This window comes from Somniosus microcephalus, chromosome 2 (genome assembly GCF_052327205.1).
Source record: "Somniosus microcephalus isolate GS21.2 chromosome 2, FLI_Smic_1.0, whole genome shotgun sequence".
Lineage (NCBI taxonomy): Eukaryota > Metazoa > Chordata > Chondrichthyes > Squaliformes > Somniosidae > Somniosus > Somniosus microcephalus.
Window position 1 is genome coordinate 136,797,954 of NC_140988.1, and position 15,590 is coordinate 136,813,543.

The 15,590-nt window shown below is 46.8% G+C and overlaps 1 protein-coding gene across 3 annotated transcripts in view; it reads left to right on the plus strand.

Moving 5' to 3' along the window:
* Positions 1-15,590, plus strand: part of LOC147122971 (ubiquitin carboxyl-terminal hydrolase 53-like) — a 154,128-nt gene that overhangs the window by 90,463 nt on the left and 48,075 nt on the right. Inside the window, exons 2-3 of one of the 3 annotated variants that reach the window (XM_085962864.1) lie at positions 4,138-4,230; positions 5,063-5,197. In XM_085962864.1, coding sequence (XP_085818990.1) covers positions 4,138-4,230; positions 5,063-5,197 — 228 coding nt within the window. Of the gene's footprint in view, positions 1-4,137; positions 4,231-5,062; positions 5,198-15,590 lie in introns of those variants that run through there. The other 2 variants (XM_085962884.1, XM_085962874.1) reach the window with 2 other exon arrangements.

Sequence of the window (15,590 nt, forward strand, 5' to 3'; positions counted from 1 at the left end):
GTCCCTCCCTCCCCTCTCCCTCCCTGGCGCCTCAGGCCCGGTGCCGTTGTGATCATTTGGGACCAGAGGAAGGGCTTTGAAAATTGAGCCCAGCCGCGGTGGACGTGCGGGGCCTAGCGGTTGAGGCCCGGCTGGGCTCTGGGGCCGAGACGGACCCCAGCTGAGCTCCCGGTGCGGCAGGGCGCCGTGGCACGGTTAACGGCCGGCCGCTGACGCTCCCCCGCCCGCTCTGTCTCGGGCCGAGCGGTTGTGAGGCCCGGCCCGAGTGACTCCAACTCACCTCCCGCTCCCGGAGATGCAATGTGGGGGTTTGTTTGGCTGGTGCTGTCGCTATGGGGATGAAAAAAATGGCGGCGAAGTTTCGGGAGGCTGCAGGATTAGGCCCGCCCACAGACGGCGGATTGGTCAACCATCAGGTCACTGAAATGTAGGATTGGTCAACCATCACATCACTCAACGCTAATGAGCGGTAGGATTGGTCAGCCGCTAATGACCAGATTTTTGAACATTTTTTGTATAGTGTCCGAACAATTTTTGTCTGACCAAAAAGTAAATATGCTTATTAGACTCCCCTAATGATGAGCTTTCTTTTGCTATAACATGCGTGTAGGTACGCTCTATAACTTGAGTGTATAACAGACAGACTCGTTTATATATACAAGAAACTTTGTGCTATCCGGAGGTGAGCTATCCGGCAATCTGGTGCCACCGGCAAAAATCAGCAGCCGTTTTTTATTCTTTTTGTTTTTTTTTTGCTTTGTTTGAACAGTCAAGCTGTGCAAGGTCTGTAGCTATAGCAACAGCTTCAGCTACAGAGCTTTAGGGCCACACCCGAGTGTTTAGAAGCTGTTGCTAAGCAAGTGTTTGTTGTCAAATACGGAGATAAGAATCTCCGTATCTCTCAACATTAACTCTGGAGAGTACGGCAGTTTTGAGGCAACGGCAGCAGCTCGGTCCCGTGGGTGCCGGATAGCACAAAGTTTCCTGTATATAAATAGATAGATAGATGGGTCACTTGTCTTGGGGCATTATATACAAATGCAATCCATGGTGTTGGGACACATCACTGGAGGAAAAGACTGTAATTCAAGATCACTGGAAGCAAAGGATGTAGTTGGGAGAATAGAACCATAAGGAACAGTCAAGGGCAGAGCAGTGGGAGAAAGAATAAAAATGGGGGAGGGCAGCAGTGAGGTACAGGAAGAAACCGAGCAATGACAACTTGCATTTCTATAGCCAAGAGACACCTTGGAGTCCTTTACTTGGTGTTGAACACAGACCAGGAAGGGGAAAGCGGGGGGAAAGGGAGTTGAAGTTTGAATTTATATTCAAAGACAACTGGTTTACGGAAGCTTTTGAGTTCAGAGAGGGAAGTGATGGGTGCTGGGAAGAAAGTAACAGAGGATGGGATGGGATCATAGGTGCTGATGGAGTAGAGGGAGCAGGGGACAAGAAGTGAGCCAATGTTTACGGAGCAGAGAGTTCCGCTGTTGGAGGCCACTGAGGTAGGGTGGAGCAAAGTCATGGAGGGATTTGAAGGTAAGAAGAATGATCTTTGTCAAAATCTGTCAGATAATTAAACAACACAATTCTCAATTTTATTTCTGCTCGCTTATATAGTAAAAGGAGCGTTTTGTCACTTGATATTTTTCTTACTCTAAATAAGAAAATTGTCCATTATCTATTATTGATGTAAAACTTTCGTATGCAATATATTACCTACTTTAGAACGGTCAATATTTAGATACAGTGATTTGTTGATTCTCAGCAGTGTCTGTTCTAGCAACTGAATTTTGTTTATCGGGGTAGTGTTTTTACTGTAGAGATTGATGGTGGTGCCTTATGTCCATTCACTGTTATCCCATTTCTTACAGTATTGAGCTCCTTTCTTCAGTGTCAATAGTTGATTTCAGTACCTTTTTGGTTAGGTCATGCATGTTAATACGAGAGCTTGGCGTATAATCCATTGTATCCTGTTTCAATTCTTGCCCCCAACCCCCCCCCCCCCCCCCCCCAACCCCCTTAATATTCTCCTCCCTTTCCTGAAATAAATTACTCATTTTCGGGAATGGTTCCACGGATCCAGCAAGCCTCTGGTATTTTATCCAATTGGCCATTCTTCTGATGAGCCTAGACAGTGACTGTGAGCAGCTTGTTTGACCTTGGTGGGTATCCCAGTTGTATACTTTATCAGCAGAATTCATTGGACAGCAGTCCTATCCAGTTCTATTTTCCTACTCCCTCCCTCCCCAAAACCTGGAAAACTGAAGTCAAATAGTTGTGCCTGTTTTGATTGTCCCGACAGTAATCATCTAACTCGGCACAGAATAAGGATTGAATCTACAACCTCTTGCCAGAAAGGAATATTTGCTCACACTGAGCCAACTAGAGTTTACTGGTGGTATATTTTAATATGTGAGAAATGTGTCTTTTGTCAGGAATCTTTTAAAAATATGTTTGATTAATTTAAGGGATCAATAAGTGGAATGTTTTGACATAGGTATGGAGCAAAAGTAATTTTAGCACATTTCCTAACCTATGCATCCTATGTGATGGTTTGTGAAAAAAGTTCTGGTGATTGCTCTAGGGAAGCATAAACCATTGAGGCATGGCTATGTGTAAACAGCAGTCTTAGAGACTGGGAGAATGATTTCAAACTCCCTCAAGTGAGGGGGTGGGGAAGAGAACATGTGTTGAAGGCAATGAAAACAGAAAATGCTAGAAATACTTAGCAGGTCAGGCAGCAGCTGTGGAGAGTAAACAGAGTTAACGTTTTGGGTTGATGACCTTTCGTCTGGAAAAAGTTACGATGCAACCGATTTTAAGCAAGTGCAGGGGCAGGGAAAGGGGCGAGGAGGAAAGAACAAAAGGGGAGGTCTGGCAGGGTGATTAAATGACAAAAGGTCTGATTGTACAAAGCAAAACGAGATGGTAGTGGGACAAGTAAAGAAACAAAAGATGGGAATAGCGGAATCAACAGCTGCCATCTGAAAAAATATGGACAGAGGTTATGGTTTGAAATTGTTGAACTCGATGTTGAGTCCAGAAGGTTGTAAAGTGCCCAATGAAAAGATCAGATGCTGTTCCTCGAACTTAAATTGAGCTTTGGAACAGTGTAAGTGGCAGAGGACAGAGAAATCCGAGTGGGAGTGGAACGGAGAATTAAAGTGACAGGCGACCGGAAGCTCGGGGTCACGCTTACGGACTGAACGGAGGTGTTCCGCAAAGCGGTCACCCAATCTCCGTTTGGTCTCCCCAGTGTAGAAGAGACCATATTGTGAGCAGCGAATACAGTATACTAAATTGCAAGAAGTACAAGTAAATCGCTGTTGAACCTGAGAGGATTGTTTGTGGCCCTGCATGGTGGGAATGGAGAAAGTAGAAGGACAGGTGCTGCATCTCCTTCGCTTGCACGGGAAGGTGCTGTGGGAAGGAGAGCGGGTGAGTGAGTGGACCAGGATGTCACAGAGGGAGTGGTCCCTTCGGAATGCTGAAAGGGAAGGAGAAGATGTGTTTGGTGGTTTGAACACGCTGGAGGTAGTGGAAATGGCGGAGGATGATTCGTTGAATGTGGAGGCTGGTGGGGTGAAAGGTGAGGACTAGGAGAACCCTATCGTGGTTCTGAGGGGGAGGGGAAGGAGTGAGAGCAGAAGTGCGGGAAATGGAACAGACACGGTTGAGGGCCATGTCAATCACGGTAGAGGCGAATCCTCGGTTGAGGAAAAAGACCTATCGGAAGCACTAGTATGGAAGGTGGCATCATCAGAACGGATGTGACGGAGAAACTGCGAGAATGGAATAGAGTCCTTACAGGAAGCGGGGTGGGAGGAAGTGTAGTTCAGGTAGCTGTGGGAGTCATTTGGCTTATGTTGGATGTTTGTCAATAGCCTATCTTCAGAAATGGAGACAGGAAAGTCGTGGAAGGGAAGAGTCGGAGATAGGCCATGTGAAGGCGAGGGAAGGGTGGAAATGTCTTGAAGGCATGTTTGAGCATTCATGTATCTCCGTAAGTTTGTCCTTAATGGAAATACAATTCTTAAAAAGATTGCTTTTTATATCTGGACACCAATTGCATTTTTGGAAGTCATCTTTTTTGTCTTGGTTATTTTTACGACTGTAGCCTGTCTCTCCCTGCAGATTCTATGGCACCTGGACATTTTCCGACGTAGTTTGAGACAGCTGCCTGGACACGTGTGCTCTGGGAATGCTTGCATATTTTGCGCTTTGAAGGTAAAGTTAAATTTTAACTTTTTGTATATTACTGCTGTAATAATCTCACTTACATGCTCTTCCTCTTTTCTGCATCCTCAGTGTTGAAATCAAGACTTTGTATTGTCTCCTATTCTAAATTACTCTTTCCTAGGACTCCAAAACTGTGAAACTCCAAGTCCCAATACTTTACAATTTAGTTCCTCAATTTAAAAGAATCTCATCAGGATGTAAAATGTACTGGGCTGGTAATTTCACCTATGGTGCCCCACAAATTGTTTGGAAAGAGGCTTGCTTATTGCAGTAGTGTGGAGAAAGCTTCTGTATACAGGAAACTTTGGTTTATCCGGAGGTTGTATGTCCGGAAACCTCGATCTAACGGCAGAAATCAGCAGCTGTTTTGGTTAGGTTTTTTTTCTTCTAGCATTTTTTTTTAACAGTCAGGCCCTGGAAAGCGTCTCTAGCTTAGCAACAGCTTCAGAGACGCTTCCAAGGTACGGGCCGAGTGTTTACAAGCTGTTGCTAAGCAACAGTGTTGTCCGATACGGAGATGAAAACCTCCGTATCCTTCAACATTAGCGCTGGTCTATCCGGAAGTTTTGATAGATCGGCAGCAGCTCGGTGCCGATATCGCGAAGTTTCCTGTACTTTATATCACTTTAACAGGACAATTTACATAAGTGTGTCTTGCTCGCGTTCAGAACCAAGAGGGATCAGTGTAGCATCCTGAAGGCAGTTTCTGCCTGTGAAGTTTAAAATAAAAGCAATTGATTTATCTAATTCTTAAGGTTGAACTAAACACACATTGCCTTTTTTTCCACTGTTGCAAATCATTTATGTTGTTTTCTTGCAGAATATATTTGTAGAATTTCAAAACAGCAGGGAAAAAGCCCTTCCCTCTGATGCTTTACGCAATGCTCTAGCTGAAAGCTTTAAAGATGAGCATCGTTTTCAACTCGGTCTAATGGATGATGCAGCAGAATGTTTTGTAAGTATCCCAGTGATTTTTGGTGTGTTTTATTCATAGAATCATGAGAAACTTACAGCACAGGAGGTGGCCATTTGGCCTGTTGTGCCCCTGCTGGCTCTTTGAAAGAGCAGTCATGCTTAGTCCCACAGCCCCGCTTTTTGTCTGTAACCCTGTAATTTCCTCATCCTCAAGTACCTGTCAAACTCCTTTTTAAAATTGTTTATGGAATCGGCTTCCACCAACCTTTTAGGTACAGCTTTTCAGATCCCGACAACTCTGAGTGGGGGGGGTGGCGGGGGGAGAAAAATCCTCTCGCTCTTTTGCCAATGATTTTAAATCTATGACCTCTGTTTATTGACCCACTTGCCAGAGGGAACAGCTTTTCTTTATCTACTCGATGAAAACCCCACATCATCTTGAAAACCTCTGAGGTCACCTCTTAACTTTCACTGTTCTCCTTGGAACAGAGAAGGTTCCTAACTTTTCCAACCTCTCCTCATAACTGAAGTCCCTGGTAGCATCCTGGTGAATCTCCTTTGTGCTCTTTCTAAGGCCTTTACATCTTTCCTGAAGTGTGGTGACCAGAATTGTCCACAATATTCCAGCTGAGGCCTAACCAGTGATTTCTAAAGTTCTAACCTGATCCCTCTGCTTTTATATTCTATACCTCTATTTATAAACCCAAGTAACCCATATGCTTTTTTAACTACCTTTATTAACTTGCCCTTCCACCTTTAAGGATATATGTATATGGACACCAAGGTCTCCCTGCTCATCCACACTTTTCAAAAATTGTGCATTTATAGTATACTGCATTTCCATATTGGTCCTTCCAAAGTACATCACTTCACCCTTCTCCACATTGAACTCCATCTGCTATGTTTCTGCTCATTTCACCATCCTGTCTGTCACCCGAAGTCGACAACTATCCTTATCGGTGTCTACTACGTTGCTTAGTTTTGTATCATCTGCAAACTTTATAATGCTGCTCCCTACACACGAGTCTAGGGGGGAAAAATTTGGTTGCTTTGCGCCTCCAGTAGGGTGCTAATGGGTCGCAAAGCAACTAGCGCCCGGGCGCGGCAATGTTTGCACCGCTCGCGGAATTGACCAGACATTTTGTGGCGGCGCTAAACACTACCACCACGATCTCCTGCGCCGGCAGATCGTGACGTCAGACGAGCGTGCAATGCCCCGGACCGGATATTGAGTGGCGCCCCCTGCCTTTCGGCCTGCCGCTAGCAATGACCGGTTGAGGGGAACGTTTTTCAGTCGGGAAGGGACTGGCGGAGCGCTATTTAAAGGCGACCGCTTCCTGCCTTTTTTTGTCAGCGACATTTTTGCATTCCGAGAGAGAGAGACTTCTGGAGAGATTCAATGCTGTGTGAAGGAGTTTTGAGTACTGAGCAGCACTTTGCAGGTTCATTTTGATTTGACATTCCATGCATCGATTTAGAAGAGACTATGGGGGCTGCACTCTGAGCTCTTTCCCTGGGCCTCTCCATTGTTCTTTCCAGCAGATTTGATGCACAGGTCTCTCCAGGCCGAGATTCAAGGCTGCAATGAGCAGGGTGTGGATGGAGCGCAAGATCGACCCTCCCCTTTAAGAACTGGCCGGCGCCAGTGTGCCTGTGTTCCATTGCTGACTGACATCACATGAGCTTCGCCAGTGCTTTGAGGTAGCGCCTTGCTCCTCGGCCTTTGCGCCTTAAGACAGGTGTGACGTGCCTGATTTAGCGCTCCAATCACCTCCAGGGGCGATAGAAGCCAAAATTGCAGTCGGAGGCAATAATTAGCGTTGGGCGCTAAACTTTGCGTCTGGACGATAATTGCGCCCCAAGCGGGGTGATACCGAGTTTCTCCCCCTAGGTCATTTATAAAAATTAAAAAGAGCAATGGACTGAACTGACCCTTGGGGAATACCACTACAAACCACTTCCCAGTCTGAAAAGCTACCAGCTACCAACCACCACCACTCTCTGCTTCCTGTCACTGAGCCAATTTCGTATCCATATAGTCATAATGGAACAGAAGGAGGTCATTCGGCCCATCGAGTCCACGCCAGCTCTCTGTAGAGCAATCCACTCAGTCCCACTCCCCCGCTCTATCCCCATAGCCCTGCAAGTTTATTTCCCTCAAGTGCCTTTCCAGTCTCCCCTTGAAAACATTGAGTGTCTCCGCTTCCACCACTTCCGTTGGCAGCGAGTTCCAGGTCCTCACCACTCGCTAAGTCAAAAGGTTTTTCCTCGCATCCCCCCTGTATCTCTTGCCCAAAACCTTAAATCTGTGTCCCCTAGTCCTTGAACCATCAACTAGTGGGAACAGCCTTTCCCCATCTAGCCTATCCAAACCAGTCATAATCTTGCACACCTCTATCAAATCATCCCTTAACCTCCTTTGCTCTAATGAAAACAAATCCAGCTTCTCCAACCTGTCCTTGTAGCTAAGTTTCCCCCATCCCTGGAACTATTCTGGTAAATCTCCTCTGCACCTTCTCAAGGACCTTCACATCCTTCCTAAAGTGTGGTGACCAGAACTGGACGCAATATTCCAGTTGTGGCCTAACCAGCACTTTATGAAGGTTCAGCATAACTTCTCTACTTTTCTACTCAGTACCTCTATTTATGAAGCCCAAGATCCTATATGCTTTGCTAACCACTCTCTCTCTCTCTCTCTCTCTCTCAATATGTCCCGCCACCTTCAGGGACCTATGCACATTAACTCCCAGGTCCCTCTGTCCCTGCACACTCTTTAAAACTGCCATTAAGTGTATATTGTCTCCCTATTCCTTCTGCCAAAATGCATCACCTCACACTTCTCTGTATTAAATTACATGTGCCACTTGTCTGCCCTTTCTGCTAGCCTTTCTATGTCCTGTTGCAGTCGATTGGTATCATCCTCACTGTTTGCCACCCCCCCCCCCCCCAAATTTGATGTAATCGGCAAATTTAGAAATTCTACTCTGTATTCCAATATCCAGGTCATATATCAAAAAAAGCAGTGGCCCCAGCACTGACCCTTGGGGAACACCCACTGTCTACTATCCTCCAGTCTGAAAAACAGCCATTTACCACATCTCGCTGTTTTCTATCCTTAAGCCAATTCCTTATCCAAGCTGCCACTGACCCACCTATTCCATGAGCCTCAATTTTGTTAACCAGCCTTCTATGTGGTACTTTGTCAAGCGCCTTCTGAAAATCCATGTCTACAACATCCATTGCATTCCCTTCATCAATCCTCCCTGTTACTTCATCAAAAAATTCAATTAGATTAGTCAAACATGATCTGACTTTTACAAGTCCGTGTTGGCTCTCCTTAATCAGCTTAAACCTCTCCAAGTGCCTGTTAATTTTTTCCTTGATTATTGTTTCTGAAACTTTACCCACCATTGATAAAATGACCGGCCTGTAGTTAACTGGATTGTCCTTTCACCCTTTCTTGAGCAATGGTGTCACATTTGCCACTTTCCAATCCTCAGGCACCTCCCCCGCATCTAGGGAAGATTGGAAAATTATGGCAAGCCCTTCTGCTATTTCCTCCCCCAATTTCCTTAGCAACCTGGGATGCAAGCCATCTGGACCAGGCAACCTATCCACTCTAAGCATATCTAGTCTTTCTAGTACATCCTGTCTATCAATTTCAGCACTTTCCACTTAACTCCATGGGCTTCCATTTTCTGCTATGCCTGCTATGACAAGCCTGCTATGTGGCACTTTGTAGAATGCCTTCTAAAATTCCATATATACACATCTACTGCTCTACCTCAATGAACCCTTCTGTTACCTCATCATAGAATTCAGTCAAGTTAATCAGACACGATTTGCCTTTAACAAATCAATGCTGGCTTTCCCTGATTAACCCATGCCTTTCCAAATGAAAGTTTATTTTGTCCCTGATGATTTTCAACAACTTCCCCACCACCGATATTGGGCTGACTGGCCTGTAGTTTCCTAGTTTATCCCTCTGCCCTTTTCTTGAATAGTGGTATTACATTAGGAACCCTCCAGTCCTCTGGCACGACTCCGGAATCCAATGAGGATTGAAAGACTGTGACTAATGCCTCTGCTATTTCTACCTTTGCTTCTTTCAGCAACCTGGGATGCATTCCATCTGGCCAGGTGACTTGCCAACTTTCAGTATTGCTAATATATTTTTAGTATGTCTTCTCTATCTATTACAATCCTGTCCACAATTTCCCTCTTTTTAGTGCATCCTTTATGAAGACAGATGCAAAGAACTAATTTAATACTTTAACCATGTCCTCTGTCTCTACATGAAGATTTCCCTTTAGGTCCTTAATAGGCCCAATTTTTTCCACAGCTAACCTCTTACACTTCATATGTTTATAAAATGTTTTAGGGTTCAATTTAATGTTGCCAACTAATCTTTTCTTAACCTCTCTTTGCCTCCTGTATTAACTTTTTCAATTCCCTCTTGTACTTTTCATATTCTTGTTGTTAACTGAATCTTGCTCCTGACATTTATCATAAGCCACCTTTTTCTGTTTTATCTTTTATTTCCTTTGTCATCCGGGTTGCATTATCTTTGGATGCTCTACCATTTCCTTCAAAGGAATATGCCTAGTTTGTACCTGAACTATCTCTTCCCTGAATGCCTTCCATTGTTCCGTTACTGCTTTATCCTGCAATCGCATTTTCCAATCTACCTTCTTAAATCATTGAAATTAGCTCTTTCCCAGTTGAGCATTTTTCCCTTTTGATATTTTCTGGTTTCTTTCCACAATTATTCTAAATCGAATTATGTTGTAGTCACTGTTAGCTAGCTGATATCTACTGTAATGCCCTTCTTGCCCTACTTCATTTCCCAGAACCAGATACAACACTGCTTCCTTCCTCAATGGACTGGAGACATATAGATTGAGAAAATTCTCCTATACACATCAGAAATTCTTTGCCTTCCCTACTGTTAGCACTATGTTTTCTCCAGTTTATTAGGGAAATTAAAGTTGTCTCATATTGCTATTTTTTTGTTACACGCCTTTGAAATTTGCTCTTTTTATTAAAAAATTGTTTATGGGATGTGGGCGTCGCTGGCAAGGCCAGCATTTATTACCCATCCCTAATTGCCCTCGAGAAGGTGGTGGTGAGCTGCCTTCTTGAACTGCTGCTATCCGTGTGGTGAAGGTACTCCCACAGTGCTGTTAGGTAGGGAGTTCCAGGATTTTGACCCAGCAACGATGAAGGATCGGTGATATATTTACAAGTCAGGATGGTGTGTAACTTGGAGGTGGTGGTGTTCCCATGCGCTTGCTGCCCTTGTCCATCTAGGGTGGTAGAGGTCACGGGTTTGGGAGGTGCTGCCGATGAATCCTTGGCGAGTTGCTGCAGTGCATCTTTTAGATGGCACACACTGCAGTCACGGTACGCTGGTGGTGGAGGGAGTGAATGTTTTAAGGTGGTGGTTGGGGTGCCAATCAAGCGGGCTGCTTTGCCCTGGATGTTGTCGAGCTTCTTGAGTGTTGCTGGAGCTGCACTCATCCAAGCAAGTAGAGTATTCCATCACACTCCTTACTTGTGCCTTGTAGATGGTGGAAATGCTTTGGAGAGTCAGGAGGTGAGACACTCGCTGCAGAATACCTAGCCTCTGACCTGCTCTTGTTGCCGCAGTATTTATGTGGCTGGTCCAATTAAGTTTCTGGTTAATGGTGACCCCCAGGATGTTGATGGTGGGGGATTCGGCGATGGTAATGCCGTTGAAAGTCAAGGGGCGGTGGTTAGACTCTCGCTTGTTGGAGATAGTCATTGCCTGGCACTTCTGTGGCGTGAATGTTACCTGCCACTTATCAGCCAAAGCCTAAACGTCGTCCAGGTCTTGTTGCATGCGGGCATGGACTGCTTCATTATCTGAGGAGTTGTGAATGGCACTGAACACTGTGCAGTCATCAGCGAACATCCCCATTTCTGACCTTATGTTGGAGGGAAGGTCATTGATGAAGCAGCTGAAGCTGGTTGGGCCTAGGAAGCTGCCCTGAGGAACTCATGCAGCGATGTCCTGGGGCTGTGATGCTTGACCTTCAACCACCACAACCATCTTCCTTTGTGCTGGGTATGACTCCAACCAGTGGAGAGTTTTCCCCCTGATTCCCATTGACTTCAGTTTTACAAGGGCTCCTTGATGCCACACTCGGTCAAATGCTGCCTTGATGTCAAGGGCAGTCACTCTCACCTCACCTCTGGAATTCAGCTCCTTTGTCCATGTTTGGACCAAAGCTGTAATGAGGTCTGGAGCCGAGTGGTCTTGGTGGAACCCAAACTGGGCATCAGTGAGCAAGTTATTGGTGAGTAAGTGCCGCTTGATAGCACTGTTGATGACACCTTCCATCACTTTGCTGATGTTTGAGAGTAGACTGATGGGGTGGTAATTGGCCAGATTGGATTTGTCCTGCTTTTTGTGGACAGGACATACCTGGGCAGTTTTCCACATTGTTGGTTAGAAGCCAGTGTTGTAGCTGTACTGGAACAGCGCGGCTAGCTCTGGAGCACAAGTCTTCAGCACGATAGCTGGGATGTTGTCTGGGCCCATAGCCTTTGCTGTATTCAGTGCGCTCAGCCGTTTCTTGATATCACGTGGAGTGAATCGAATTGGCTGAAGACTGGCTTCTATGATGGTGCGGACCTCAGGAAGAGGCCGATATTGATCATCCACTCTGCACTTCTGGCTGAAGATGGTTGCAAATGCTTCAGTCTTGTCTATTGCACTCCCGTGCTGGGCTCCACCATCATTGAGGATGGGGATATTCATGGAGCCTCCTCCTCCCGTTAGTTGTTTATTGGTCCACCACCATTCTCGACTGGATGTGGCAGGACTGCAGAGCTTTGATTTGATCCGTTAATTGTGGGATTGCTTAGCCCTGTCTATAGCATGCTGCTTCTGCTTTTTAGCATGCTTCCCCAGGTTGGCACCTCATTTTTAGGTATGACAGGTGCTACTCCTGGCATGCTCTTCTACACGATAGCAAAATACTGCAGATGCTGGAAATCCGAAATAACAACAGAAAATGCTGGAAAAACTCAGCAGGCCAGGCAACATCCGTGGAGAGAAATTAGAGTTGACGTTTCGGGTTGAAACCCTTTTTCAAAACTGGGGACAGCGCGTCTTCTACACTCCTTATAGAACCAGGGCTGGTCCCTTGGCTTGATGATAATGGTAGAGTGAGGGATATGCCGAGCCATAAGGTTAGATTGTGGTGGAATACAATCTCCTTTTTGCTGTTTCGAGCTCTATTTATAACAACCTCCTAGAAATTCAATAGCTCCCTCTTCTTCACTCAAGCCAAATAGATTCAGTCCGACAACCATCTAGTATATCCTTTCTATTTAGAACTGTAACATCATCCTTAATCAACATTGTCACGCCCCCGCCTCTTTTTCCTTCTCTCTCATTCCAGAATACTTAGTAACCAGGAACATTTTTGGCTTTTTTTATCCATATCTCTGTTAATGCAACCACGTCATAATCCCATGTGGCAACTTGTGCCTGCAGCTCACCAACCTTATTAGTTACACTACGGACATTGACGTACATACAGTTTAATACCTCCATCACTTTTGCTATTTTCCTCAATCTGGTCCCTGCAATTTTTGGAATATTTCTATTTTTACTGCTGTTTTTCTCTCTCTCCTCTGATTTCATTGCTGCTCCTTTCTGCTATTTTCTGGTTCCCCTCGTCCTGCCAAATTAGTTTGGTTCAGGTGTAACCAGTCCATCTTGAGCAGGTGCGCCTTCCCCCAGAACCAATCCCAATGCCCCAAGAATCTGAAACCCTTCCTCCTGCACCACTTCTCCAACCATGCATTTACCTGAACTATCTTCCTGTTTCTGTACTCACTGGCACATGGCGCTGGGAGGAGTCGTCTTCTTAGGCAGTCCCTCGGAACCGAGGATGACTTGCTTCCACATTAAAAATGAGTTCGCAGGTGACTGATGAGTCCAATGCAGGACCTACAGTCTCTGTCACAGGTGGGGCAGACGGTGGTTGAAGGGGTGGGTGGGTGGGGTGCTTGGGTTGACGTGCGCTGCCTGCGCTTGGCTTCCGCTTGCTCCCAACGAAGAGACTCGGTGTTCGGTGCCTTCCCGGATGCTTCTCCTCCACTTTGTGCAGTCTTGGGCCAGGGATTCCCAGGTGCCGGTGGGGATGTTGCACTTTTTCAAGGAGGCTTTGAGGGTGTCCTTGAAGCGTTTTCTCTGCCCACCTGGGGCTTTCTTGCCGTGCCGGCGCTCCGAGTAGAGCGCTTGTTTTGGAAGTCTCTTATCGGGCATGCGGACAGTGTGACCCGTCCATTGGTGCTGATCGAGCGTGGTCAAAGCTTCGATGCTGGGGATGTTGGCCTGAGCAAGAACACTGACGTTTGTGCGCCTATCCTACCAATGGATTTGCAGGATCTTGCGGAGGCAGCGTTGGTGGTACCTCTCCAGTGCTTTGAGGTGCCTGCTGTACATGGTCCATGTCTCTGAGGAATACAGCCGGGCCGGTATCACTGCTGCTCTGTAGACCATGAGCTTAGTGCCGGGTTTGAGGTCCGGGTCTTCAAGCACTCTCTTCCTCAGGCGACCGAAGGCTGCACTGGCACACTGAAGGCGGTGTTGGACTTTGTCGTCGACGTCTGCCCTTGTTGACAGTAGGCTCCTGAGGTATGGAAAGTGGTCCACGTTGTCCAAGGCCTTGTCGTGGATTTTGATAATCGGGGGGCAGTACTGTGTGGTGGGGGCAAGTTGGTAGAGGACCTTTATCTTACGGATGTTTAGTGTAAGGCCCATGCTCTCGTACGCTTCGGTGAAATTGTTGACGATGGTTTGGAGTTCGACCTCCGAGTGAGCGCAGACGCAAGCGTCGTCTGCGTACTGTAATTCGATGACAGAGGATGGGACGACCTTGGAGGTTGAACAGTTTCCCGTTTGTTCTGTAAATTAGCTCCACTCCAGTGGGGAGCTTATTGAGGCTGAGATGGAGCATTGCAGCAAAGAAGATAGAGCAGAGCGTTGGTGCGATGACGCAGCCTTGCTTGACCCCGGTTCATACGTGAATTGGGTCTGTGGTGGAACCATTGGTCAGGATCACGGCTTGCATGTCGTCGTGAAGCAGGCGGAGGATAGTGACAAACTTTTGAGGGCAGCCGAATTTGAGGAGGACACTCCATAATCCCTCACGGTTGACTGTCGAAGGCCTTTGTGAGATCAAAGAAGGCCATGTACAGCGGTTGGTACTGTTCCCTGCATTTCTCTTGTAATTGACGTGCGGTGAAGATCATGTCCATTGTGCCCCTTAGTGGGTGGAATCTGCATTGCAACTCTGGGAGGAGCTCCTCGGCCACTGGGAGAAGGCGATTGAGAATTCTTGCAATGACTTTCCCTGTGGCAGACAGCAGGGAAACTCCTCTGTAATTACCACAATCGGACTTGTCACCTTTCTTGAAGATGGTCACAATTACGGCGTCTGAGATCCCCTGGCATGCTCTCCTCCTTCCAGATAAGAGAAATGAGTTCATGAATTCGCGTCAGTAGTTGCTTCTCCGCCATGCTTTAGTGCCTCAGCGGGGATTCCATCTGCTCCTGAGGCCTTGTTGTTCTTCAGTTGTCGGATGGCCTTTTCAACCTCATGCCGGGCTGGGGTTGTGCTGAGATGGTGGCGGGTAGCATGCTGTGGGATGGAGTTGAGGACACTCGTATCGAAGACAGAGTCGTGGTTAAGGAGATCTTCGAAGTGCTCCTTCCGGCGGGCACTGACTGCCTCTCTGTCCTTGATGAGTACCTCTCTGTTCTTGGCCCGCAGTGGGGTAGGACCTTGGGTGCTTGGGCCGTAGATGGTCTTGACTGCGCTAAAGAATCCACGCACGTCGTGCTTGTCGGCTAGCTGCTGGATCTCCTGCGCTTTTTCCACCCACCATCTGTTCTTTAGGTCGTGAGTTTTTTGTTGGACCTTGGCCTTCAGGCTTCTGTAGAGCTGCTTTCTTGCTCTCGAGTTCTGTCGCTGTTTCCAGATCAGGAATGCCTTGCGCTTGCGGCTTATTAGCTCCTGGATCTCCTGGTCATTCTTGTCGAACCAGTCTTGGTGTTTCCTGGTCGAGTGACCGAGCGTCTCTTCACAGGTGCTGATTATGGATGCCTTGAGTGCAGACCAGACGCTGTGGGCACTCTGGGTCTCTGCATCACTGGGAGTCGTCAGGTTGTTTGTGAGGCGCAGGCTGAATAGGGCTTTCTTAGCGGGGCCTTTGAGTGCTCCAGTGTTAATTTTCCTGCGGCGTTGTTTCTGTTGCCGCCGCTGTTTTGGGGCTACATTGATGGCGATGACAGAGCGAGTGATGCGGACGTCCTTGCGGTCCCTCACTCGGATGATGACGTAGTCCAGCAGATGCCAGTGCTTGGAATGAGGGTGCTGCCATTAAGCCTTGTA